Source organism: Prionailurus bengalensis, chromosome E1 (assembly GCF_016509475.1).
Source record: "Prionailurus bengalensis isolate Pbe53 chromosome E1, Fcat_Pben_1.1_paternal_pri, whole genome shotgun sequence".
NCBI classification, from domain to species: Eukaryota; Metazoa; Chordata; class Mammalia; order Carnivora; family Felidae; genus Prionailurus; species Prionailurus bengalensis.
In genome coordinates, this window is record NC_057347.1 from 2,535,737 (window position 1) to 2,556,444 (window position 20,708).

The 20,708-nt window shown below is 57.2% G+C and overlaps 1 protein-coding gene across 1 annotated transcript in view; it reads left to right on the plus strand.

Annotated features, from left to right (window-relative positions):
• DNAH2 (dynein axonemal heavy chain 2) overlaps positions 1-20,708 on the plus strand; it is a 93,038-nt gene that overhangs the window by 53,148 nt on the left and 19,182 nt on the right. Inside the window, 24 exon segments of the mRNA XM_043582981.1 lie at positions 13-231; positions 470-587; positions 800-936; positions 1,414-1,551; positions 1,635-1,793; positions 5,434-5,586; positions 5,784-5,875; positions 6,156-6,354; positions 6,487-6,711; positions 7,697-7,801; positions 8,949-9,137; positions 9,239-9,324; positions 9,489-9,619; positions 9,757-9,906; positions 10,238-10,405; positions 10,613-10,773; positions 11,009-11,148; positions 12,733-12,865; positions 12,964-13,103; positions 14,647-14,857; positions 15,089-15,205; positions 15,374-15,515; positions 16,282-16,451; positions 16,540-16,656. Coding sequence (XP_043438916.1) covers positions 13-231; positions 470-587; positions 800-936; positions 1,414-1,551; positions 1,635-1,793; positions 5,434-5,586; positions 5,784-5,875; positions 6,156-6,354; positions 6,487-6,711; positions 7,697-7,801; positions 8,949-9,137; positions 9,239-9,324; positions 9,489-9,619; positions 9,757-9,906; positions 10,238-10,405; positions 10,613-10,773; positions 11,009-11,148; positions 12,733-12,865; positions 12,964-13,103; positions 14,647-14,857; positions 15,089-15,205; positions 15,374-15,515; positions 16,282-16,451; positions 16,540-16,656 — 3,600 coding nt within the window.

Here is a 20,708-nt window from a genome sequence, read left to right on the forward strand (position 1 = left end):
GGCTTCTCTCAGCTGCGGGAGACCATCGAGCAGGAGACCCGCGACATGGGCCTGCAGGCCACGCCGTTCACGCTCACCAAGGTGATCCAGCTGTACGAGACCAAGAACTCCCGCCACTCGGCCATGATCGTGGGCGGCACGGGCAGCGGCAAGACGGCCTCGTGGCGGATCCTACAGTCCTCCCTGTCCTCCCTGTGCCGCGCCGGGGACCCCAACTTCAATATCGTTCGGGTGCGGAGTTGGGACAGCAAAGCCCCCGGTGGACGGCCAGGGAGGGCGGGGGCAGGAATGCACAGGGTCGGTGGGGGGCGGGGGGGGGCGGTGCGGACCAGGAGGGCAGGGCTGGGGGAGATGAGAGAGAGCAGGGTGGGCACAGAGCCCTGGATATAAAGGGGGCGGGTGGAAATAAGACGACGTCTCGGGGTGGCGCCTGCCGGCACCTCGACACCTCCTGCTGTGTCGCTTCCAGGAGTTCCCCCTGAACCCTAAGGCCTTGTCCTTGGGGGAGCTGTATGGGGAGTACGACCTCAACACTAATGAGTGGACAGACGGCATCTTGTCCAGTGTCATGCGGGCGGCGTGTGCAGGTGCCCAGAGGGTCACGGGGTGGGGACGGCCGGTGCCGGAGTCGCCCGAGGGGTTGGGCGGGGGGTGGGGGCTGGAAGGCGCACGTTTGGGAGACGACCGCGCGGGGCATGCTGAGTACAAGGTGGCTCGCGCCTGCCTCTCCGGGGACGCGAGTGGGGAGGGAGGTCTGGGGAGAAAGTCCTGGCTTCCTGACCGTCCTCCTCCTACCAAGACGAGAAGCCCGATGAGAAGTGGATCCTTTTCGACGGCCCCGTGGACACGCTGTGGATCGAGAGCATGAACTCTGTCATGGACGATAACAAAGTCCTGACCCTCATCAACGGGGAGCGTATCGCGATGCCTGAACAGGTGCCGGCCCTGCGGAGCTGGGGACCCGGGGCAGGAGGCAGGGCTCGGTGGGGGGGAAGGGGCAGCTCTGAGGGACCAGGAAGGGGGAGGCTGCCTGGGTTCAGGGAGACCCGTCTCCCACGGACGGTGGGAACAGCTGATAGGAAAGAAGTCCGTGCCGCCTTCGCCGACTGCCCGGGGTTACGTGTTCACCGGCTGTAAAGCCCACCCTTCTCCACCCGCCCACCCACACAATGCAAGCGAGCCAGCGAGAGAGAGAGAGACAGAGACAGAGACAGAGAGGTTTTCCATAAGCTTAACCTTGAACGAGCTCTAAATTCTTTTAAAACGCAAGTCATTTGTAAGCTATAGGCCATCAGTCACCCTGCCCCGCTCGGCGCTCGGACAGAGACACTTGGGGGCATCGAGTCCTGAGTGATTTCTCCTGATGGGAGTGAGGTGGCCGAAGGATGAAGCTCTGACCCAGCGTGTCCTCAGGTGTCGCTGCTGTTCGAGGTGGAGAACTTGGCCGTGGCCTCTCCCGCCACCGTGTCTCGCTGCGGGATGGTCTACACTGACTACGCTGACCTGGGCTGGAAGCCGTATGTTCAGTCCTGGCTGGAGAGGAGACCGAAGGTGTGCAGGGTGGGTGAGGAGAGGGCGGGTGACCGGTGGGGCCTGCGGGACGTAGAGCGAGAGCCCTCTCTCGCGGACTCCAGGCTGAGGCCGAGCCCCTTCAGCGCATGTTCGAGAAGTTCATCGACAAGATGCTGACCTTCAAGAGGGATTATTGCAACGAGCTGGTGCCCCTCCCGGAATACAGTGGGATCATCTCCCTCTGCAAGCTGTACTCGGCCCTGGCCACGCCAGAGAATGGGGTGAGTGGGGGCGGCGGAGCGGGGCCCGGGCCGGGGGGCTCGTGACCTTGCGGGGCGCACTCCGGGGAACGGGGTGTCTGAGACACGGTTCGTACGCAGACCTGAGTGGAGCGGGGACCCCAGGGGGAGGCCTCACTGACCTCGCGCACATGCGTGGCCGTGTGTGCCTGTGCACACGTGGTCGAATGCCAGACTCAGGCCTCTGACGGCTGATGGTACACAGTGAAGTGTCACTAGAATTTCCTACCCGTATTGGGGAGCCGAGGAGAGTTTGTTTTGTTCCTCATTTCTCTGTCCTTTCAAAAAATAGATACTAAGTTTTGGTCTACGGGAGGCCCTGGGCTGCTGTTCCTGCGGGAAGGAGCTCCCAGCCTAATCTGATGAGGGGGCTTTGGAAATTTTCACGTTAATTGACATTTAAGAGCAATGTCGTCCAGTTCAGAATTCTGGAGTAAGGACCAAAGTGGGATATCTGTCTGTTGAGCTTAAATCACTGCCTAGAAGTGGTTTGTATCGTTTTTGAAGACATCACCACACAACCAAACCCTTGACGTGAGGTCGTAGCACAGTGAGGACCTCTGGCAGGGTATGTCATTCCTGGCACAGTTGATGCAAACTGAACCTGTGTGGAGGGACCGGCAAGGTGATGGATGGACGAAGGACGATTATACGGTGTCAGCCGCGCGGGCGCCGAGGAGGGCCGGCCAGGTGGCGGGACCCGGCGTCGCGTGCAGAGGCCTGGAGGGCGGGATGGTGGGACGCGTCGTGAGCTAGGATGAGCTGGACGGATAGGCCAAGGAGTCTGGACCGACTGTGATGGACGGCAGAGCTTCGGCATGGCTCCCCACCCACCTCTTGGCACTGAGGAGTGTTGGGTATTGCGGACGGGGTAGCATCTTCTGTGTCCCCTTATCTGTCATTCTCGGAGTCTTCATTCAGAACCATCCTCAAGAGCTTTTCACGCACGGCCTGAGGCTGTTTCCACGGAGCCCGTTAGAGACCGGGCGAACCGTGCCGAGTTAGCCCCGTGTGCGCCCCACGCCCGGCTCCAGAAACAGTACCTGCCACGAGCCCCCAGGGGTCCAAATGTGCTGTCTCTCGGGGCGCCTGGCTGACTCAGCCGGTGGAGCATGTGACCCTTGATCTTGGAGTCATGAACTCGGGGCCCACACTGGGCCTAGAACTTCCTTAAACAAAGCAAAACAAAACAAAGCAAAGCAAAACAAAACAAAACAAAACATAAGGGGCGCCTGGGTGGCTCAGTCGGTTAAGCGTCCGACTTTGGCTCAGGCCATGATCTCGTGTTTCTTGGGTTCAAGCCGCACGTCGGGCTCTGTGCTGACAGCTCGGAGCCTGGAGCCTGCAGCCTGCTTTGGATTCTGTGTTTCCCTCTCTCTCTGCCCCTCCCCTGCTCATGCTCGCTCTCTCTCTCTCTCTCTCTCTCTCTCACTCTCTCTCAAAAATAAACATTAAAAAAACCTTTTTTTAAAAACACAAAAAAATAAACATGCTGTTTCTGCTATGAACTTGGTACATTTTAAATTTTGATTTAAAAAAAAAAATTTTTTTTTAATTTATTTTTTTTCAACGTTTATTTATTTTTGGGACAGAGAGAGACAGAGCATGAACGGGGGAGGGGCAGAGAGAGAGGGAGACACAGAATCGGAAACAGGCTCCAGGCTCTGAGCCATCAGCCCAGAGCCCGACGCGGGGCTCGAACTCACGGACTGTGAGATCGTGACCTGAGCCGAAGTCGGACGCTCAACCGACTGAGCCACCCAGGCGCCCCTAAATTTTGATTTTTAATTACACAAGGAATAGTTAACTCTGGTTTACTTTCTAAAAATTAAAAATGTTCATATAGGGACGCCTGGGTGGCTCAGTCGGTTAAGCATCCGACCCTTGGTCTCGGCTCAAGTCATGATCTCGCGGTTTGTGGTTTCGAACCCCACGCCAAGCTCTGCTATGGGTAGCTCAGAGTCTGCCTGGGATTCTCTCTCTCTCCCTCTCCCTCTCTGCCCCTCCCCTACTCATGTGTGCTCTCTCTCAAGATAAAGAAACTTTTTTTAATGTTTATTTATTCTTGAGAGATAGAGACAGAGCATGAGCAGGGAGAGAGAGAGACACAGAACCTGAAGCAGGCTCCAGGCTCTGAACTGTCAGCACAGAGCCCAATGCAGGGCTCGAACACACGAACGGTGAGATCATGACCTAAGCCAAAGTCGGACACTTAACCGACTAAGCCACCCAGGCGCCGCAAGATAAATAAACTTAAAAAAAAATTTTTTTTTAATGTTTTATTTATTTTTGAGACAGAGAGAGACAGAGCACGAGCAGGGGAGGGGCAGAGAGAGAGGGAGACACAGAATCCGAAGCAGGCCCCAGGCTCTGAGCCGTCAGCACAGAGCCCGACACGGGGCTTGAGCTCACAAGCCGTGGGATCATGACCTGAGCCGAAGTCGGACGCTTAACCGACTGAGCCACCCAGGCGCCCCTTAAAAATAAAAAATAAAAATTGGGACGCCTGGGTGGCTCAGTTGGTTGAGCGTCCGACTTCAGCTCAGGTTGTGATCTCACAGCTCGTGAGTTTGAGCCCCGCATCAGGCTCTGAGCCGAGCCTGTTTCCGATTCTGTGTCTCCCTCTCCCTCTGCCCCTCCCCCGGCTCATACTCTATCTCTCTCAAAAATAAATAAGCATTAAAAAATTTTTTTAAATAAAAATAAAAATCTTCATATTAAGCTAGAGACCTTTTTGATCATCTCTGTCCTCGCAGTCCTGGTCTGCAACCCCCTCTAGGTGAGTAACTACTGTGGAATGTGTGCACATATCATTTCAGACCTTTCCGATACATATTGACATACAGGCCCGTAGGCAGTCGTAGAAAATGTGATATTTAAAAAACACATCAGGGGCACCTGGGTGGCTCAGTCGGTTAAGCATCTGACTTCGGCTCAGGTCATGATCTCACGGTTCGTGGGTTCGAGCCCCGCGTCGGGCTCTGGGCTGACAGCTCGGAGCCTGGAGCCCGCGCTTCAGATTCTGTGTCTCCCTCTCTCTCTCTGCCCCTCCCCCAGTTGTGCTCTGTCCCTCAAAAATAAATGAATGTAAAAAAAAAAATTTTTTTAATAAAAAATAAAAAACATATCATGTTATACACCTCATGTACACATACAGCAATATGGGTTTGAGTTCTGTATCAGCATCCGTAGATTGATTTTATTGCTTTTAAGCCTTGCCCGCTGTTCCACCGTAGAGCATGGCATTTTCTTTTTTCATCCCTCTACCGGTGGACATTTAGGTCATCTCGTTTTTTGCAACTTACAGACAAGTTGCCACGACGCCCCGGGCCCCGGGTCCTAGGGCACCTGTGGGCACTTCTTCAGGGCAGACGTGGTGTGGCCACGCCACTGCTGTGCCTTTTTGACACAGCAGCAAAGAGCGTCAGGGCAGCTGCCGACTTGCCAGAACTTTCAGGTCCATCTGAACGCTTTAGGTTTAGGTATACCTACAACCACACGGTGTCTCCAAATAAAACCAGGGAGGGAGGAAGACTCTAAGCTTTTGCCGCGATTTGCCACAATAGACCCCCCCCCCTTTTCTTACGGACGGAGACCGAGTCCCTTCTCCTGTTCCATCCAGGTGAACCCAGCCGACGGCGAAAACTACGTGACCATGGTAGAGCTGACCTTCGTGTTCAGCATGATCTGGTCCGTGTGCGCCTCCGTGGACGAGGAGGGACGCGAGAAGATCGACAGCTACCTCCGAGAGATTGAGGGCTCCTTTCCCAATAAGGCGAGGACGCTCAGACCCAGCCGTCCGACGTTTCCTGTTTTTCTAGCACCCACGAGGTTCCCTACGCCAGGCTCTGCTTGCGTTTCAGCCGTGCCAACCCGGCCCTCTTTCTCTCACCCAGCGGGCCGTGCAAACTCCCGGCCGGCCGGGGACAGCTGGAGAAGGCTCTGGTGGCCTCACACGTGTTCCCTCCTTAGGACACGGTGTACGAGTACTTTGTGGACCCCAAGATGCGAAGCTGGACGTCGTTTGAGGAAAAGCTCCCAAAGACTTGGCGTTACCCCCCAAAGTGAGAGCGGGGCCTGTGGGGGGTCGGGCTTGGGGCTGTGGTTGGTGGGAGATGTGGGCAGAGAGCCGGGGCTTCGAGGCAGATGTGCGCTGCAGAGGAGGGGGGCTGGCTCCCAGAGGAGGCGGCTCTGGAAGGCCGGAAGCAGGACGCCCGGCCTCCGGGCCCCTCAGGAGGCAGGGTCGGTGACGTCTGAGGGAGATAAACGTCAGGGGGCGGGAGGAAGCGGCCGTTTGAAAGGAGGTGGCCAGGCCCCTTGGACAGGGTTCGCTTTCCTCCCTAGTTCCCCCTTCTACAAGATCATGGTGCCCACGGTCGACACTGTTCGCTACAACTACCTGGTGAGCGCCTTGGTGGCCAACCAGAATCCCACCCTGCTGGTGGGTCCCGTGGGGACCGGAAAGACGTCCATCGCCCAGAGCGTCCTGCAGTCCTTGCCTTCCAGCCAGTGGTCTGTGCTCACCGTCAACATGTCCGCACAGGTGCGTCGTGGGGCCCAGGCCCTCCCTGCCCTCCGCGCCCTCCCTCGGGATCCAAGTGCCTGACCACACTCCTCCCGAACCCCGAGTTTCTCCCGGGAGACCCAAGCATTCACCCCGTACCCCTTCCACCAGACCACGTCCAACAACGTGCAGAGCATCATCGAGAGCAGGGTGGAGAAGCGAACCAAGGGGGTCTACGTGCCGCTTGGGGGCAAAAGCATGGTCACCTTTATGGATGACCTGAACATGCCGGCGAAGGACGTGTTTGGGTCCCAGCCCCCCCTGGAGCTGATCCGTCTCTGGCTTGACTACGGCTTCTGGTACGATCGCACGAAGCAGACCATCAAGTACATCCGAGTAAGCATCCGGGAGATGGGGAGACTCCTGTGATCCTATATTCCTCTCCACACGGGTGGGGCCGGCCGCCTCCGGTCCGAGACTCCCGGCTCCTCACTTATCAGTCCCTGTTGCGAACTCTCCTCGGTGACTCTGCCCTGTGCTTTGTGGCCAAAGCGTCCCGTCCTCCACCTCCACGCCTTCCCCACGCTCACGTGACTCCCCTGCTGCCATCCAGGGTGTCCCTGACTCGGGTCCCACCTCCCCACGTCCCCCTACGGGGCACCCCCAGGCAGTCTGCACCCACAGGATTCTGAGCATCTTGTTTCTTTTTTCCAAATCCTCGGGCAGCAGCCCTTCCATCCCTCCCACCGGGGCGGGGGGGGAGGGTCCGTCTGTCTGGCACTCAGGGTCAGAAGCTCTCCTGACGGCTAGTGTATTCTTGTGTTTCTGGGAAAGAACACGCATGCACACACACATACGCGCTGAAAAAAGAAGGGGGGGGGAAACAAAGTCTAGAAAACATAGTCAAACTTTTTAAAAAATCTTTTTTAATGTTTATTTTTGAGACAGAGAGAGACAGAACGTGAGCAGGGGAGGGGCAGAGAGAGAGGGAGACCCAGAATCCGAACCAGGCTCCAGGCTCTGAGCTGTCCGCACAGAGCCTGACGTGGGGCTCGAACCCACGAACCGTGAGATGGCGACCTGGGCCAAAGTCAGATGCTTAACTGACTAAGCCACTCAGGTGCCCCGTATTCAAACATTTTTTAAGTTACTTCCATTTTCTGTTTTTGGTACATGGATTATAATGAAATTAAAACAAATATGTCACTTTAATAATTCCAAACAAACTGTCCCTAATCCCTTCCTTCCCTTCACCTTCCCTGTTCCCTTTCTGCTGTCCTGGCCCCTCTCCTCTCCCCTTACTGCCCTCATCCGGCTCCTCTGAATCCTCCATATTCCTGTGCCCTGTGTCGCCCCTTTCCTGCCGGTCTCTGCTCTCCAGGACATGTTCCTGATGGCTGCCATGGGCCCTCCCGGGGGCGGACGGACCATCATCTCCCCCAGACTGCAAAGCCGCTTCAACGTCATCAACATGACCTTCCCCACAGTGAGGGCGCGATGGGGGCCCGGGGAGGGGGGGCCGTAAGAGGCAAGCCATCCGTGTCCCAGAGAACCAGGAGGCAGATCCAGGAGGGGTGGGGGGACCTCCGAGCAGAGGCGTGCACAGGGAGCAGTAACACGGTGGGGGGCTGCTGTTTGTGGGAGCCCTTGCTTCTCCTGAGCCAGAAGAGTGTGGCTGGCCATCTCTGGCCTGTGCAGCCTTGTGGTCCTGGGGGAGGCGGACTCAGGGGCCCCAAAGACGCTAAGGAACGCCAGGGTTCGGGGAGGTGAGTGAGGCCTCCGGGGCACCCCAGAAGCCTCAGTCATCAAGATACATAACATTCGAATGCAACATTAAAATAGTCAAAGCCAAAAATTCGTGGTGAACAAACACCACACCACAATGTTAAATAAATCCGAGACCGGTGGTTGCTGAGGGATCTCAGAGCCTGAGGCAAAAGGAAACTGCAGCAATCCTGACCCCATCTTTATTTAAAACGTGCGTATTTGTTCACCATGGATATTTTGCATTAATTTCAGTTTTTCTTTCTTAATTTTTAAATGTTTGTTTACTTTTGAGAGAGAGGGGGAGAGGGGGAGAAGAGAGAGGGAGAGGGAGACTCCCAAGCAGGCTGTGTGCTGACAGCACGGAGCCCGACGCCGGCCTCGATCCCACAAACCAGGAGATCGTGACCTGAGGCGAAACCAAGAGTCAGATGCTTAACCGACTGAGCCACCCGGGTGCCCCTGAATTTGACTTTTTTTTTTTTTAATTTTTTTTTTAACGTTTATTTATTTTTGAGACGGAGAAAGACAGAGCATGAACGGGGGAAGGTCAGAGAGAGGGAGACACAGAATCGGAAACAGGCTCCAGGCTCTGAGCCGTCAGCACAGAGCCTGACGGGGGCTTGAACTCACGGACCGCGAGATCGTGACCTGGCTGAAGTCAGCCGCTTAACCGACTGAGCCACCCAGGCGCCCCTGAATTTGATTTTTAAGTACTGCATTAAGATGTTATTTCTCTTGATTTTGTGGGTTTTGCGCCCCTTTATGTTCGGCCCCCCGGGATGAGTACTTAACTCCCCTCGCCGGGGTCCGGGCCCTGGCGGCCAGGCCGGCACCCTGCAGGAGTGAGCGTGAGGGCCTGTTCCCAGGAGTCCCAGATCATCCGGATATTCGGCACCATGATCAATCAGAAGCTTCAGGACTTCGAGGAAGAGGTGAAGCCCATCGGCAACGTGGTGACCGAGGCCACGCTGGACATGTACAACACGGTGGTACAGCGCTTCCTGCCCACGCCCGCCAAGATCCACTACCTCTTCAACCTGCGGGACATCTCCAAGGTGAAGCTCCCCCGCCGGGAACGGCTTTCTCGGATTTCCTCTCAACGCTTGGGACGGGGTCTCTTCCCTCCCGCCATCCCACCGCCCCGCCTCTTCCCCAGGTGTTCCAGGGCATGCTTCGGGCCAACAAGGACTTTCACGACACCAAGTCCAGCATCACACGGCTCTGGATCCATGAGTGTTTCAGGTGCGACGTCCGTGCCACCACCGGCCCAGGGGGCCCCTCCTCCTCCGTATGCCCCGCCCAGGGGGCCCCCCCTCCTCCGTATGCCCCGCCCCCACCCCACCCGCCCAGGCCCAGGGGGCCCCCTCCTCCGTGTGCCCCAGCCTCACCCCACTGCCTCCCGACAGAGTCTTCTCTGACCGGCTGGTGGATGCTGCAGACCTGGAGGCCTTCGTGGGCATCATCAGCGACAAACTTGGCTCCTTCTTTGACCTCACGTTGCATAATCTTTGTCCCAACAAACGTCCTCCCGTCTTTGGTGAGCTGGTGACCCCCCCCCCCCGCGGGCTGCGGGTGTTGGGAGGCCCCCCGGGGGGAGGGCTGGGGCATGGGGTCCCTGGGGGAGCCTGGCCACGACCGGGCCGTGGAGATCTGAGCCCGCTTCCCACGGCCCAGGGGACTTCATGCGGGAGCCCAAGGTGTACGAGGACCTGACAGACCTGGCTGCGCTGAAGGCGGCCATGGAGACGGCCCTCAGGGAGTACAACCTGTCCCCCGCCGTCGTCCCCATGCAGCTGGTACTCTTCCGGGAGGCTATCGAACACAGTGAGCACTTCCTCCGCCCGGCCCGGCCCACGCCCCAGCTCCCGGCGTGGGCTCTTCCCGAGCGAGTCCCGGAAGCTGCTTTCCTTTCTGGCCCCAGGTGGCCAGTGGCTACGGTGGGGCTCTTCCTCGACGACGAGGATGTGGTGTCGGGCAGACAGGGCTGTGCTCGCGGTGGACTCGCTGCCTCGGCCTCAGGCACCGACCGCTCCCCCCGCTTCGCGGTCCCTGTACTTCAGTTTCGGGCACCCCGGTCTCTAGGTCTCTAGCGTAGGGCCCGGTGGTCCCCCGGGGCGTCCCAGAGGCCTCACCGCCCTCGTCTCCCGCCCCCCAGTCACACGGATCGTGCGGGTCATCGGACAGCCTCGGGGCAACATGCTGTTGGTGGGCATTGGGGGCAGCGGGCGCCAGAGCCTGGCCCGCTTGGCCTCTTGCATCTGTGAGTACGCCACCTTCCAGATCGAGGTCAGCAAACATTACCGAAGGCAGGAGTTCCGAGAAGGTAGGCGTGAAAGATCCCCTGGTGACCGGGGAGCGGAGAGGTGGAAGCCGGTAGCCAGCCGTGCCAGGCGCGCGGGGGGGGGGGGGCGTGCTGGGCTCGGGTCGCAGGCTGGGGGCGGATTCCCACCTCTCAAAGGGGGCACAAGGGACGGGATGGTGAGTCTGAAGTCCGTCTGTCCCCCCTCCCTCCTGCCCTCTTCTGGCCCAGATATCAAACGTCTATACCGCCAGGCGGGGGTAGAGCTCAAGCCCACATCCTTCCTCTTCGTGGACACCCAGATTGCGGATGAGTCGTTCCTGGAGGACATCAACAACATCCTGAGCTCGGGCGAGGTCCCCAATCTCTACAAGACTGATGAATTTGAAGAGGTTCGAACGCTTCCCTACCCTCCACCAGCTTGAAGAAGCGCAGATCCCAGAATGTGCTCCCTCGGGGCCCTCTGTCCGTCCCTCCCCCGCGTCGGGGGCGAGAGCGGCTCCTCCTCCGTCACCCCCAAGTGGCTTTAAAAGCCGCACCCCGTCCCGTCCGCCCAGCCTCGGCCCCCACCCCTCCGACTCTGCCTCGGGAACCGTGGCTCCCCCAAGCGCAGTGGCTTCCATGCAGATCCAGACGCTCATCTCGGAGCAGGCCAAGGCCGAGCAGGTGCCCCAGTCCTCCGACAGCCTCTTCGCCTACCTCATTGAGCGCGTGCGCGACAACCTGCACATCGTTCTCTGCCTCAGCCCCGTGGGCAACTCCTTCAGGTGAGTCCGGGGACAGCCTCTCCCTGCCTGTGTGTCCTGCCCCCACCCCCCCCACCCCCGCCTTCCCCCGCACCCTCTGGGGTCCTGAATAGCCCGCTCTCCCACCCTACCCGCCCTAGACCTCGGCTCCTTTCAGGTTATTCCTGCTGCTACATGGGAGTTGTCTGCTCCCTTGTGCTGTGACTGCATTGTTTCGTTGTCACTTTGTTTTGTTTTGTTTTAACATTAAAGAAAAAAAATTTTTAATGTTTGTTTATTTTTGAGAGAGACAAAGACAGGGCCAGAGCGGGGGAGGGACAGAGAGCGAGGGAGACACAGAATCCAAAGCAGGCTCCAGGCTCTGAGCCGTCAGCACAGAGCCAGACGCGGGGCTTGAACCCACCAACCATTGAGATCATAACCTGAGCCAAAGTTGGACGCTCAACCGACTGAACCACCCAGGTGCCCCTGTTTTAAAATTTTTAATCATGATTTTAAAATGCAAAATTACATACAATTTGCCATCATCACTGGTTTTCGGGTGTAGGGCACAGTGTCATTAAGCATATTCACATCAGTGTGTGACAGATTTCTAGAACTTTCTCATCTTGCAAAATTGAAATTCTACACATGTTGAATAATCCCCCATTTCTCCACACACCACCCCTGCCCACTCCCCGCCCTGGCCTCTGACAACCACTGACCCCTTTCTGTTTCTGTGAGTGACTACTCTAGATACCTCCCGTAAGTGGAGTCATACAGTTTTTGTCTTTGTCTGTCTCGCTTGTTTCACTCAGCTCAGAGTTCTCAAGCTTCATCCATTCCTTCACCCAAGGAAGTCAGAACTTCCTTACTGTTTAAGGCTGAGTAATAGTCCGTTATGTGTATATGCCATGGTTTGCTTACCCATTACCCATTCTTGGCGTGACCGGGTTTTAAGGGCATCAGAGAGGAGGAGGGAGACAGAATTGTACGGAGAGGCCATTTGGGCCACCCTTTTGTTTGGTTTTATATTAATGGCATTACTGTGCCAGGCACTGCGCTAAGCATTTTACACGTGTCGCCTCCCTGAGTCAGCTAACAGCCCTGGTTGGTATTCCTGTTGTTCCCATTTTATTTATTTAAAAAAAAATTTTTAACGTTTATTTATTTCTGAGACGGGGAGAGACAGAGCATGAACAGGGGAGGGGCAGAGAGAGGGAGGCACAGAATCTGAAACAGGCTCCAGGCTCTGAGCTGTCAGCACAGAGCCCGACGCGGGGCTTGAACTCACGGACCGCGAGATCATGACCTGAGCCAAAGTCGGCCGCCCAACCGACCGAGCCACCCAGGCGCCCCGTTGTTCCCATTTTAGAGATGAGCAAAGTGATGTTCCCTTGCTCAAGATCCACAGCTGGGTGTGAACCAGGCCGTCTGTCCCTAAATGCTACACTGAGCCAGCTCTGAGGGGAGCCGGACCTGGACGGGTGGGGGTGGGGGGGGGGACACAGGAGCATGAGGAGGGGACACGTGGGTTTCTGGAAAGCGGCCCGACCCGTGAGGGAGCCAGGAGCTGGAGGCTGCCTCTCTGGAGGGGACTGACCTCTTCTCGAAACCCGTCACCAGGAACTGGATCCGCCAGTACCCGGCCCTGGTGAACTGCACCACCATCAACTGGTTCTCCGAGTGGCCCCACGAGGCCCTGCTGGAGGTGGCCGAGAAGTACCTCCAAGGAGTGGACCTGGGCACAGAGGAGAATGTGAGGCCCTCCCCACACGCCCAGCCCCGCCCTCCCTCCCATGTCCCTTCTCTATGTGCCTTCACTGTCCGTCTTGCATCCTTTTCCGTGGGCCTCAGATCCACAGGAAGGTGGCCAAGATCTTTGTCACCATGCACTGGTCCGTGGGGCAGTACTCCCAGAAGATGTTGCTGGAGCTGCGGAGATACAACTATGTCACACCCACCAACTACCTGGAGCTCGTGTCGGGATATAAGAAGTATGGAGAAGAGTGGGGGAGGGCGGGGAGGGCCAGGGAGCTTGGTAGCTTTTGAGGGCGATGGGCCGAATGATGTAATGGGAAAGATCCAGGAGCCAGCCCCCCCCCCCCCCCACCCCGGGGCTGGCTCCACGACCCAGGTGCTGACCCTGGAAGGCAGGGATGTGGGGTGGGGGTCTCCTCCTGTGCAGGGAGTTAACAAAAGAGAGACGGGGTTCCCTGGGTGCAGGGCCATTTCCAGAGCCCTCTGGCCTCGGCTCTTCCCTACACCCTCTCTGTCCTTATTTCTGGAACGATGTGTCTTTTTCCAACCTCAGTACAATGGGGACATCGCCGTATATACCAACGATATGTGTGTCAGCCCTGAATGTTTTCTAGACTTTCTACCCCCTCAAGAATTATATATTCATTTATTAAGTCATATTGAGTATCTTTTTATGTACCCAACGCAGTAATAGTTTGCCTTGAAAGATGTAAAAGAAATGTAAAAAAAAAGCCTCCCCTTATTTATTAGATTCAGTGTTTTGATCAAGGTGAAGGACAAGCCATTTGTGAAAAGAACGGTCATCCTCATTCATTCATTCATTCTTTCGTTCATTCCTTCCACACATATTTTTGAGCATCTGCCACGTGACACTCACTGTTCTAGGCACTTGCAGCGGTTGGCAAAGTCAAGTCCTGGCCTTCCCTTGGCGCCCAGGCTTCCAGCCTGTTTACTGTTTGCCCAGACATTATGCTAAGCCTTTGATGCACATTTCCTCGCTCAGTCCAGAAAATAATCCTGCACAGATGCTATTTTTTTTTTTTTTTGGTCTGTATAACGTTCAAAACTTTTTGAGTAAGCTGCTAACATTTAAAATGGGAGGCTTAGAAAAATCCGGATTTCCAGGTTTTCTTTAAAAATGAGACATTTCGGGGCACCTGGGTGGTTCCGTTGGTTGAGGGTGTGACTCTTGATTTCGGCTCAAGTCACGATCTCATGGTTCAAGAGATCGAGCCCTGAGTCGGGCTCTGTGCTGACAGCATGGAGCCTGCTTGGGATTCTCTCTCTCTCTCTCTCTCTCTCTCTCTCTCTCTCTCTCCCCCCCCCCCCCCCGTCCCCTGCTGGTACACGCGTGCTGTCTGTCTCTCTCAAAATAAATAAAAAAAAAAAATCACACACTGTGGCAATACGGAGCCCACATTCCTTCCCACGTGGGGAAACCAGGGTGGAGATGGGTGAGAGGTGGTCACCCCCTTGGGACAGGCTTGTGTCGTCTGGTTCACCGCAGCCCCCTGCTTGCTGCGCACGGGGTTGGGGGGGGCAGTGGGAGAGCCTCAAGTAGGGACACGGTGATGACAACAGTGTCTAACAAGCTGCTTTGACAGTGGTGCGTGGAATAAATCAGAGGGATGAGGGTCTGGAAGCAGGAAAGCCAGCTGGGAAGCTGTTAGCAGGGATTCAGGCAGGAAATGCTAAAAACCTGACTGTGGTGGCGGTGGTAACAGGCGGGAGGGGGAGGGCCCAGCCTCCCCAGGCACCTTACCCTACTTTGCGCCCCAGGTTGCTGGGAGAGAAGCGGCAGGAGCTGCTGGGCCAGGCCAACAAGCTGCGGACCGGATTGTTTAAGATCGATGAGACCAGGGAGAAGGTGGAGGTGATGTCCCTGGAGCTGGAGGAGGCCAAGAAGAAGGTGGCTGAGTTCCAGAAGCAGTGTGAGGAGTACCTGGTCATCATTGTGCAGCAGAAGCGGGAAGCAGATGAGCAGCAGAAGGTGGGGGGGGGGGGGGCGGTGTCCCTGTGCCCTGGTTCTGCCCCCCACGCACCCCACCACTAGTGACCAGGGGGCAGGGGCTGCCCCGGGCACCGTCAGCGACCGTGTCAGGGGATCCGGTGCCCCTCGCATCTTCTTTAAGCTTATCTCTGATCACTATCGCTCCCCTGACACTGGCCCCCTACTCTCGCCCAGGGCGAAGACAAAACCCTGCCCCCTGTGCCTCCCTAGGCCGTGACAGCCAATAGTGAGAAGATCGCAATCGAGGAAGTCAAGTGCCAGGCACTGGCCGACAATGCCCAGAAGGATCTAGAAGAGGCGTTGCCAGCCCTGGAAGAAGCCATGCGGGTACGAAGGCCCAGGGAAGGGAATGGAACCAGCCTTCTATGTCCTTGAAGTCCCTGGGGACGTGGGAGGAAGAGGGCGTCTCGGTGGGGTCTCGTCTCCCCCCGTCAAGCGCCTGTCCCGCCCCCTGAGTTGCACGGCCCTGCTCCCTGAGCGAGTCCCTTTGCCCAGGCTCTGGAGTCTCTGAACAAGAAGGACATAGGAGAGATCAAGTCTTACGGACGGCCCCCCGCCCAAGTGGAGATGGTCATGCAGGCAGTCATGATTCTTCGAGGCAACGAGCCCACCTGGGCGGAGGCCAAGAGGCAGCTAGGTAAGCTAGAGACCCAAGGCGCACTCAGCGCCGGTTCGCCCCGTGCCTCTTAATCGTCCGCCGTGCGCCAGGAGCTCGGAGAGGCGGAGACGAACGAGGCATCGTACCGACGGTCCAGGGCAGGGGGAGCCTCGTACGAAAGAGGAGACGTAAAGATCAGTCAAGATTCTTTGGCTGTAAGGAACAGAAAACAGCTCCCCTTCATTTAAGCAAAAAAAAAAAATAAAGAAAGAAAGAAAGAAAGAAATAATAATAAAATTGAAGATATGGGACCATATCCCAGAACCCAAAGAAAGGCAGGAATACCTCTGGGGCCTTCAAAAGCACGAGAGTCAGAAAATGCGAAACAAGGGTCTTTGTGTTTCGTTCTCGTGGTTTTCGCGGCTTTGAGCTCCCTTGGCGGAATAAAGTCTGCGGGCCGTAGTTCAGCGACCCCTGCCCTGACGAGAATGTGCGAAGAGGGGGAAGTAATGATGTGTGTGTGTTGGGGCAGGGACTTTGGCCCAGGGCGTCCGAGGTAGGTGGCTGGTGGGAGATGGGGCTGGGAAGACTGTAGGGTGTCCTGGGGGCTTGGAGGTTCTGGGGAGGGAGGTGAGGGCCGCGGGAGGAAGCGGGGATGCGGTCAGTGTTCTGGGCTGGGGAGCCGAGCCCGGGGATGGGGGTGGGGGTGGGGGTGGGGGCAGGAACCGCGCCCAAGCAGTGGAGGCGAGGCCTGGAGGAGGAGGGTCAGGCCCTCTGGCTGAGGCCCCCGGCTTCCATCCCACAGGGGAGCAGAACTTCATCAAGTCACTGATCCACTTTGATAAAGACAATATCTCAGACAAGGTTCTGAAGAAGATCGGGGCCTACTGCGCCCAGCCCGACTTCCAGCCCGACATCATCGGCCGGGTCTCGCTGGCGGCCAAGTCCCTGTGCATGTGGGTGCGGGCCATGGAGGTGAGCGGGGACGCAGGCGGGAAGAGGGGCGGGAGCCCCGGGCGGAGGAGGGGGCAGCGGCCACCGCAGCCGGACTGTCTCCCCGCAGCTGTACGGGCGGCTGTACCGCGTGGTGGAGCCCAAGCGGGTCAGGATGAACGTGGCCTTGGCCCAGCTTCAGGAGAAGCAAGCCGCGCTGGCTGAGGCCCAGGAGAAGCTGCGGGAGGTGAGCCGAGCCTCGCGCCCGTCTTTTCCGTGGCGGTCCCTCTCCCCGGTTCCCGGGATGCTCCGTCGCCATTGATTTCTCCCCTCCTCCCCTCTGCCTTCCAGTCCCGTCCGCCTCCCGCTCTGCGCCCTTCCAGACGGGCTGCCTCTGGCTCAGAAGCTGAGCCCCCCACCCCCACCCCCCCACACCCCCCCGCGGAGGGTTACGAAGGCACGGCTGGAGCCCTTCCCTTCCCAACTCGACTCGGAGCTGGCGGGCTCTCTCGTGGGCTTTGGGGCCGGGCCCGGAGATGGGTTAAGTGCTGAAATCCGGGTGGCAAATCGGTGTTTGCCAGGGCAGGGGGACAGGGCAAGAGTGTGACGCGGGGGGGCCACAGGCCGGGAAGACTGTGTTTGGCTGGGGGTGGGGCCGTGCTGGAGGGAGAGGGAGTTCCTCACTGGGAGCGGGCTGGACACCCGCAAGGTGACTTCCTCCGAGACATGGGGACAAGTGGGGCGCCCGGGGGGCTCAGTCGGTTGAGCATCTGATTCTTGAGCTCGGCTCAGCTGTCCGTCAGCGGGCCCTGAGTTCAAGCCCCACGTCGAGCTCCACGCTGGGCGTAAACCCTACTTAAGAAGGACGTGCGGGTGAACAGCTCCCGCAGGCAGGGTGCAGAGTGCTATTATCAGGAGTCTGAGAGTCTCCTCGCGTATCCGGTACGTTTTCCATCCCTGCTTCGATAGGATTTCATATCCACGCGGGGCGAAATTCAGAGGGTAGAAAGAGCAGCCGGCGAGATGCCTCCCTCTCACCCCCTCTGCCCTTCCTTGGAAACAGCCTCTCTCACAACTTCTCGTGTGTCCGCCCAGGGGCGTCCACGCTCAGATAAGGAAGTGATTTTCATTTCTGTACCTGAGCTCGTTCCGTTCTGGTACCTCGTGAGCTTGTGCTGCCCTTGGACCCTGCGCGGGGTTCCGGCGGGCGGTGCGCCCTGGCTTGCGTGGCCGTTCCCCTTTCTGACGGGCAGATGCGTCGTTTCCAAGCTCCAGATCTGATGCGATCTTTGGCCGTATGGAGGCCTTTGAGTTTTCCTACAGCCAAAGCCGGTCACACCGTTTCCGGACGTTTCACCCGCCCCCACGTATGGACAGCACGCAGGTCTGATGTCCTCAGATCAGATGAGGACCCTGAGGTTTAGCGAGATGAAGGGACTTTCGAGGTGCCGGCGGAGCTGGGCTGGAGCCCACGCTGCCTGACCCCAAGCCCCGCTCGCCCCCGTCTTTACTGTCGAGCGCAGCGGCCCTCGGGGCCTCTTCCGACCCCTTCTGTGCAGAAGCAGCCAGGCCGGGCGAGGGGGCTTCTGTCCTCACGCCCTCCTTCCCTGCCCCGTCCCTGCGGCCGCCGTTAACCCCCCCCCCCCCGCCCCCAGCCTCTCTCGGGCCGGTCACCCTTTCACTGTCTCTTTCGAGAGTGAACAATCCAGGGCTGGCGATTGGTTTGGGAAGGTTTCTCACCCCTGGATGGTTCCTATCCTGGGACAAATAATTACGTGTGACAAGTGGGGCCGTGGGGTCGGCTGCCGACAGCATCATTCACCGGAGAGTGGTTGTAGAGCACCCCACGTTAGGTCTCTTGAGAGCCCCTAGCCGGTAAGAGGAAGCAGACGGGGACCCCAGCTTTGCCCTCTGCCTCTGAAAAGGCTGTGGAGTGTCAGAGGGAAACGTACCTTTCGACAGGCCGGGCCTGCCTCCCCGCCCACTTGCAGGTGGCCCCGAGCCGATGCGGGGCTCCCCCACAGACCGGCCGGTACGCATCTCTGGCAGAGCCTGAGCATTTTGAAAGCATCTTGAAAACTTCCAAGTCGGAGCCAGCCGGGGGTGGGAGAGCCTGTACTCAGTGCCAGGGCCCAGCGGTTTGGAAAGAGGCCCCGAGCTCAACTACATCGCTTATCAACTCAAATCTGGAGTAAATAGTTACTCGCTCGCTGGGGACCCTGAAAATATATTTTCCCGATTCTGACAGGCAGCAAGGGTTACAAACCACTGGCTTAGAAATTGTCTCGGGCACCTGGGTGGCTCAGTCAGTGAAGCATCTGACTCTTGACTTCAGCTCAGGCCACGATCTCCTCGTTCGTGAGATTGAGCCACCCGTCGGGCTCTGTGCTGACAACGCAGAGCCTGCTTGGGATTCTATTCTCTCTCTGCCTCTCCCTCTGTCCTTCCCCTGTACATGCCTGCTCTCTCTCTCTCTCTCTCTCTCCATCTCCCCCTCCCCCTCCCCCACTCGTGCTCCCTTTCTGTCTCTAAATAAATAAACTTAAAAAAAAAAAAAAGAAATTGCCCCAGAAGGCCCTGAAATGGGCCAAAACAGAAGCCTAATCTACTGAACATTCACCTTCTTTCTCTCTCGCGTCCCAGTCCTGGTCATCACATCATCCCATATAGCGTATCGCAGGCCGTGTGCCGAGACCGTGGGATGGCAGCCAAATGCTACAGAGTAATGACACACACAGATTCCACACATCTGACTACGACCCTGAGGGAGGGTGTTAAGTTTCAAAGGTTAAGTCCCTGAGTAAACTAAAGTCCAAGTAAATTAAAATCTGAAAGCAAATCAGCCTGCTTTTTCAGAGTTAAAAATCAAGAAGCCAACATTCTCAAGTCAAAGTCCCCAAACCATCCAGTCTCTTATTCTGCTCGGTCTCAGCTGTGCCCTCAGTATCTGGGGAGAATCTGTTTCCTTAAGCTGCGGCCAGGACGGGCCGTCAGTCCCTGGAAACGGATGTCATTCCTGTGGGACCTCAGAGCCTGCAGCTGCTCCGAATCCTGTCTCTTGTGAGCATCATTTGAAATTCTAAAAAGATTCAAGGGGCGCCTGTGTGGCTTAGTAGGTTAAGCATCCGACTCGATTTCAGCTCAGGTCATGATCTCAGGGTTTGTGAGTTCGGGCCCCACGTCGGGCTCTGTGTGCTGACGGTGCAGAGCCTGCTGGGGATTCTCTCTTTCCCTCTCTCTCTCTCTGCCCCTCCCCCGCTTGCACGCTTGTGCTCTTTCTCAAATAAACTTAAAAAAGAAAAAAAAGGGCCCAGGAGTTAACATACAGGATTTACAGACAAAATTACGCTCCCAGGAACCAACAATTCTTGTTGCTCCAGAGACCACGGTGAACACTCAGTGGTGTTTGCGGGAATGAGGATACGTGGAGAAAAGCTTGGTTTTTAGCTTCACCAGAATGGCGGTTATCTGGAAATCGTGACCTGTGAGTTTACGTCAAACTGCGGAGACACCCTCCCACGATAGAGTAATATGAGATACGATCCAACCAAAAAGCATTTACCGTGCCGGGGGCAGGTTGGAAGCCCACACGTGTGTATGTATTTCTTGGAGAGGGGCAGTTATTGTGGCTAAAATACACCTAAGTTTTGCCACTGTAAACCCACCGTCGCCCGTCGTGAAGTGTGGGATTAGGGAGCATTAAGATGTCCCCCATGTTGTGCAGCCACATGGAAACCCCAAACAGAAATCCCGGCTGTGTCCTTTCAAGTATCTGACTCTCCCCCCCACCCCCACCCCCGCCGTGAACACCACGTCCCCCGCTCTGTGTCGTGACCAGGCGCGGTCACCCCACGCCGCGGTGGCTCGTGGTGCCGGCTGTCTTTGTGGAATTGCCGAGGCCCTACAAGAACCGCCTCATGGGCAAGGTTTTCACCTCGCCCCGTGCTTTTCCTAACTGGAAAGTCACCTCCAGCACATTCCTGAACCGAAGCTGCCGTTGCTGCTGCTGAAGCTTGTGCCCCGGGGGACCTGGCCAGGCACAAGTCCTCTGCCGTCTGTGTCTCAAGACGCAGCTCTTCCCTCCGGAACCCCCAAGTTGTTCCGGCATGCTCCCTTAAGGCACAGATAATACTTGCACGCCACCTGCCCTAACTGTGTCACCGGGAATCTCAGAACGGAACCCCTCCCTTGTCCCAAGGCTGTGGATGAGCCACGATTGCCTCCTTAGCCCTGAATTTAAAAAAACAAAAAACAAAAAACTGAAAAAATGAGACAGCTGCTCTAGTGCCACGCAGGCTT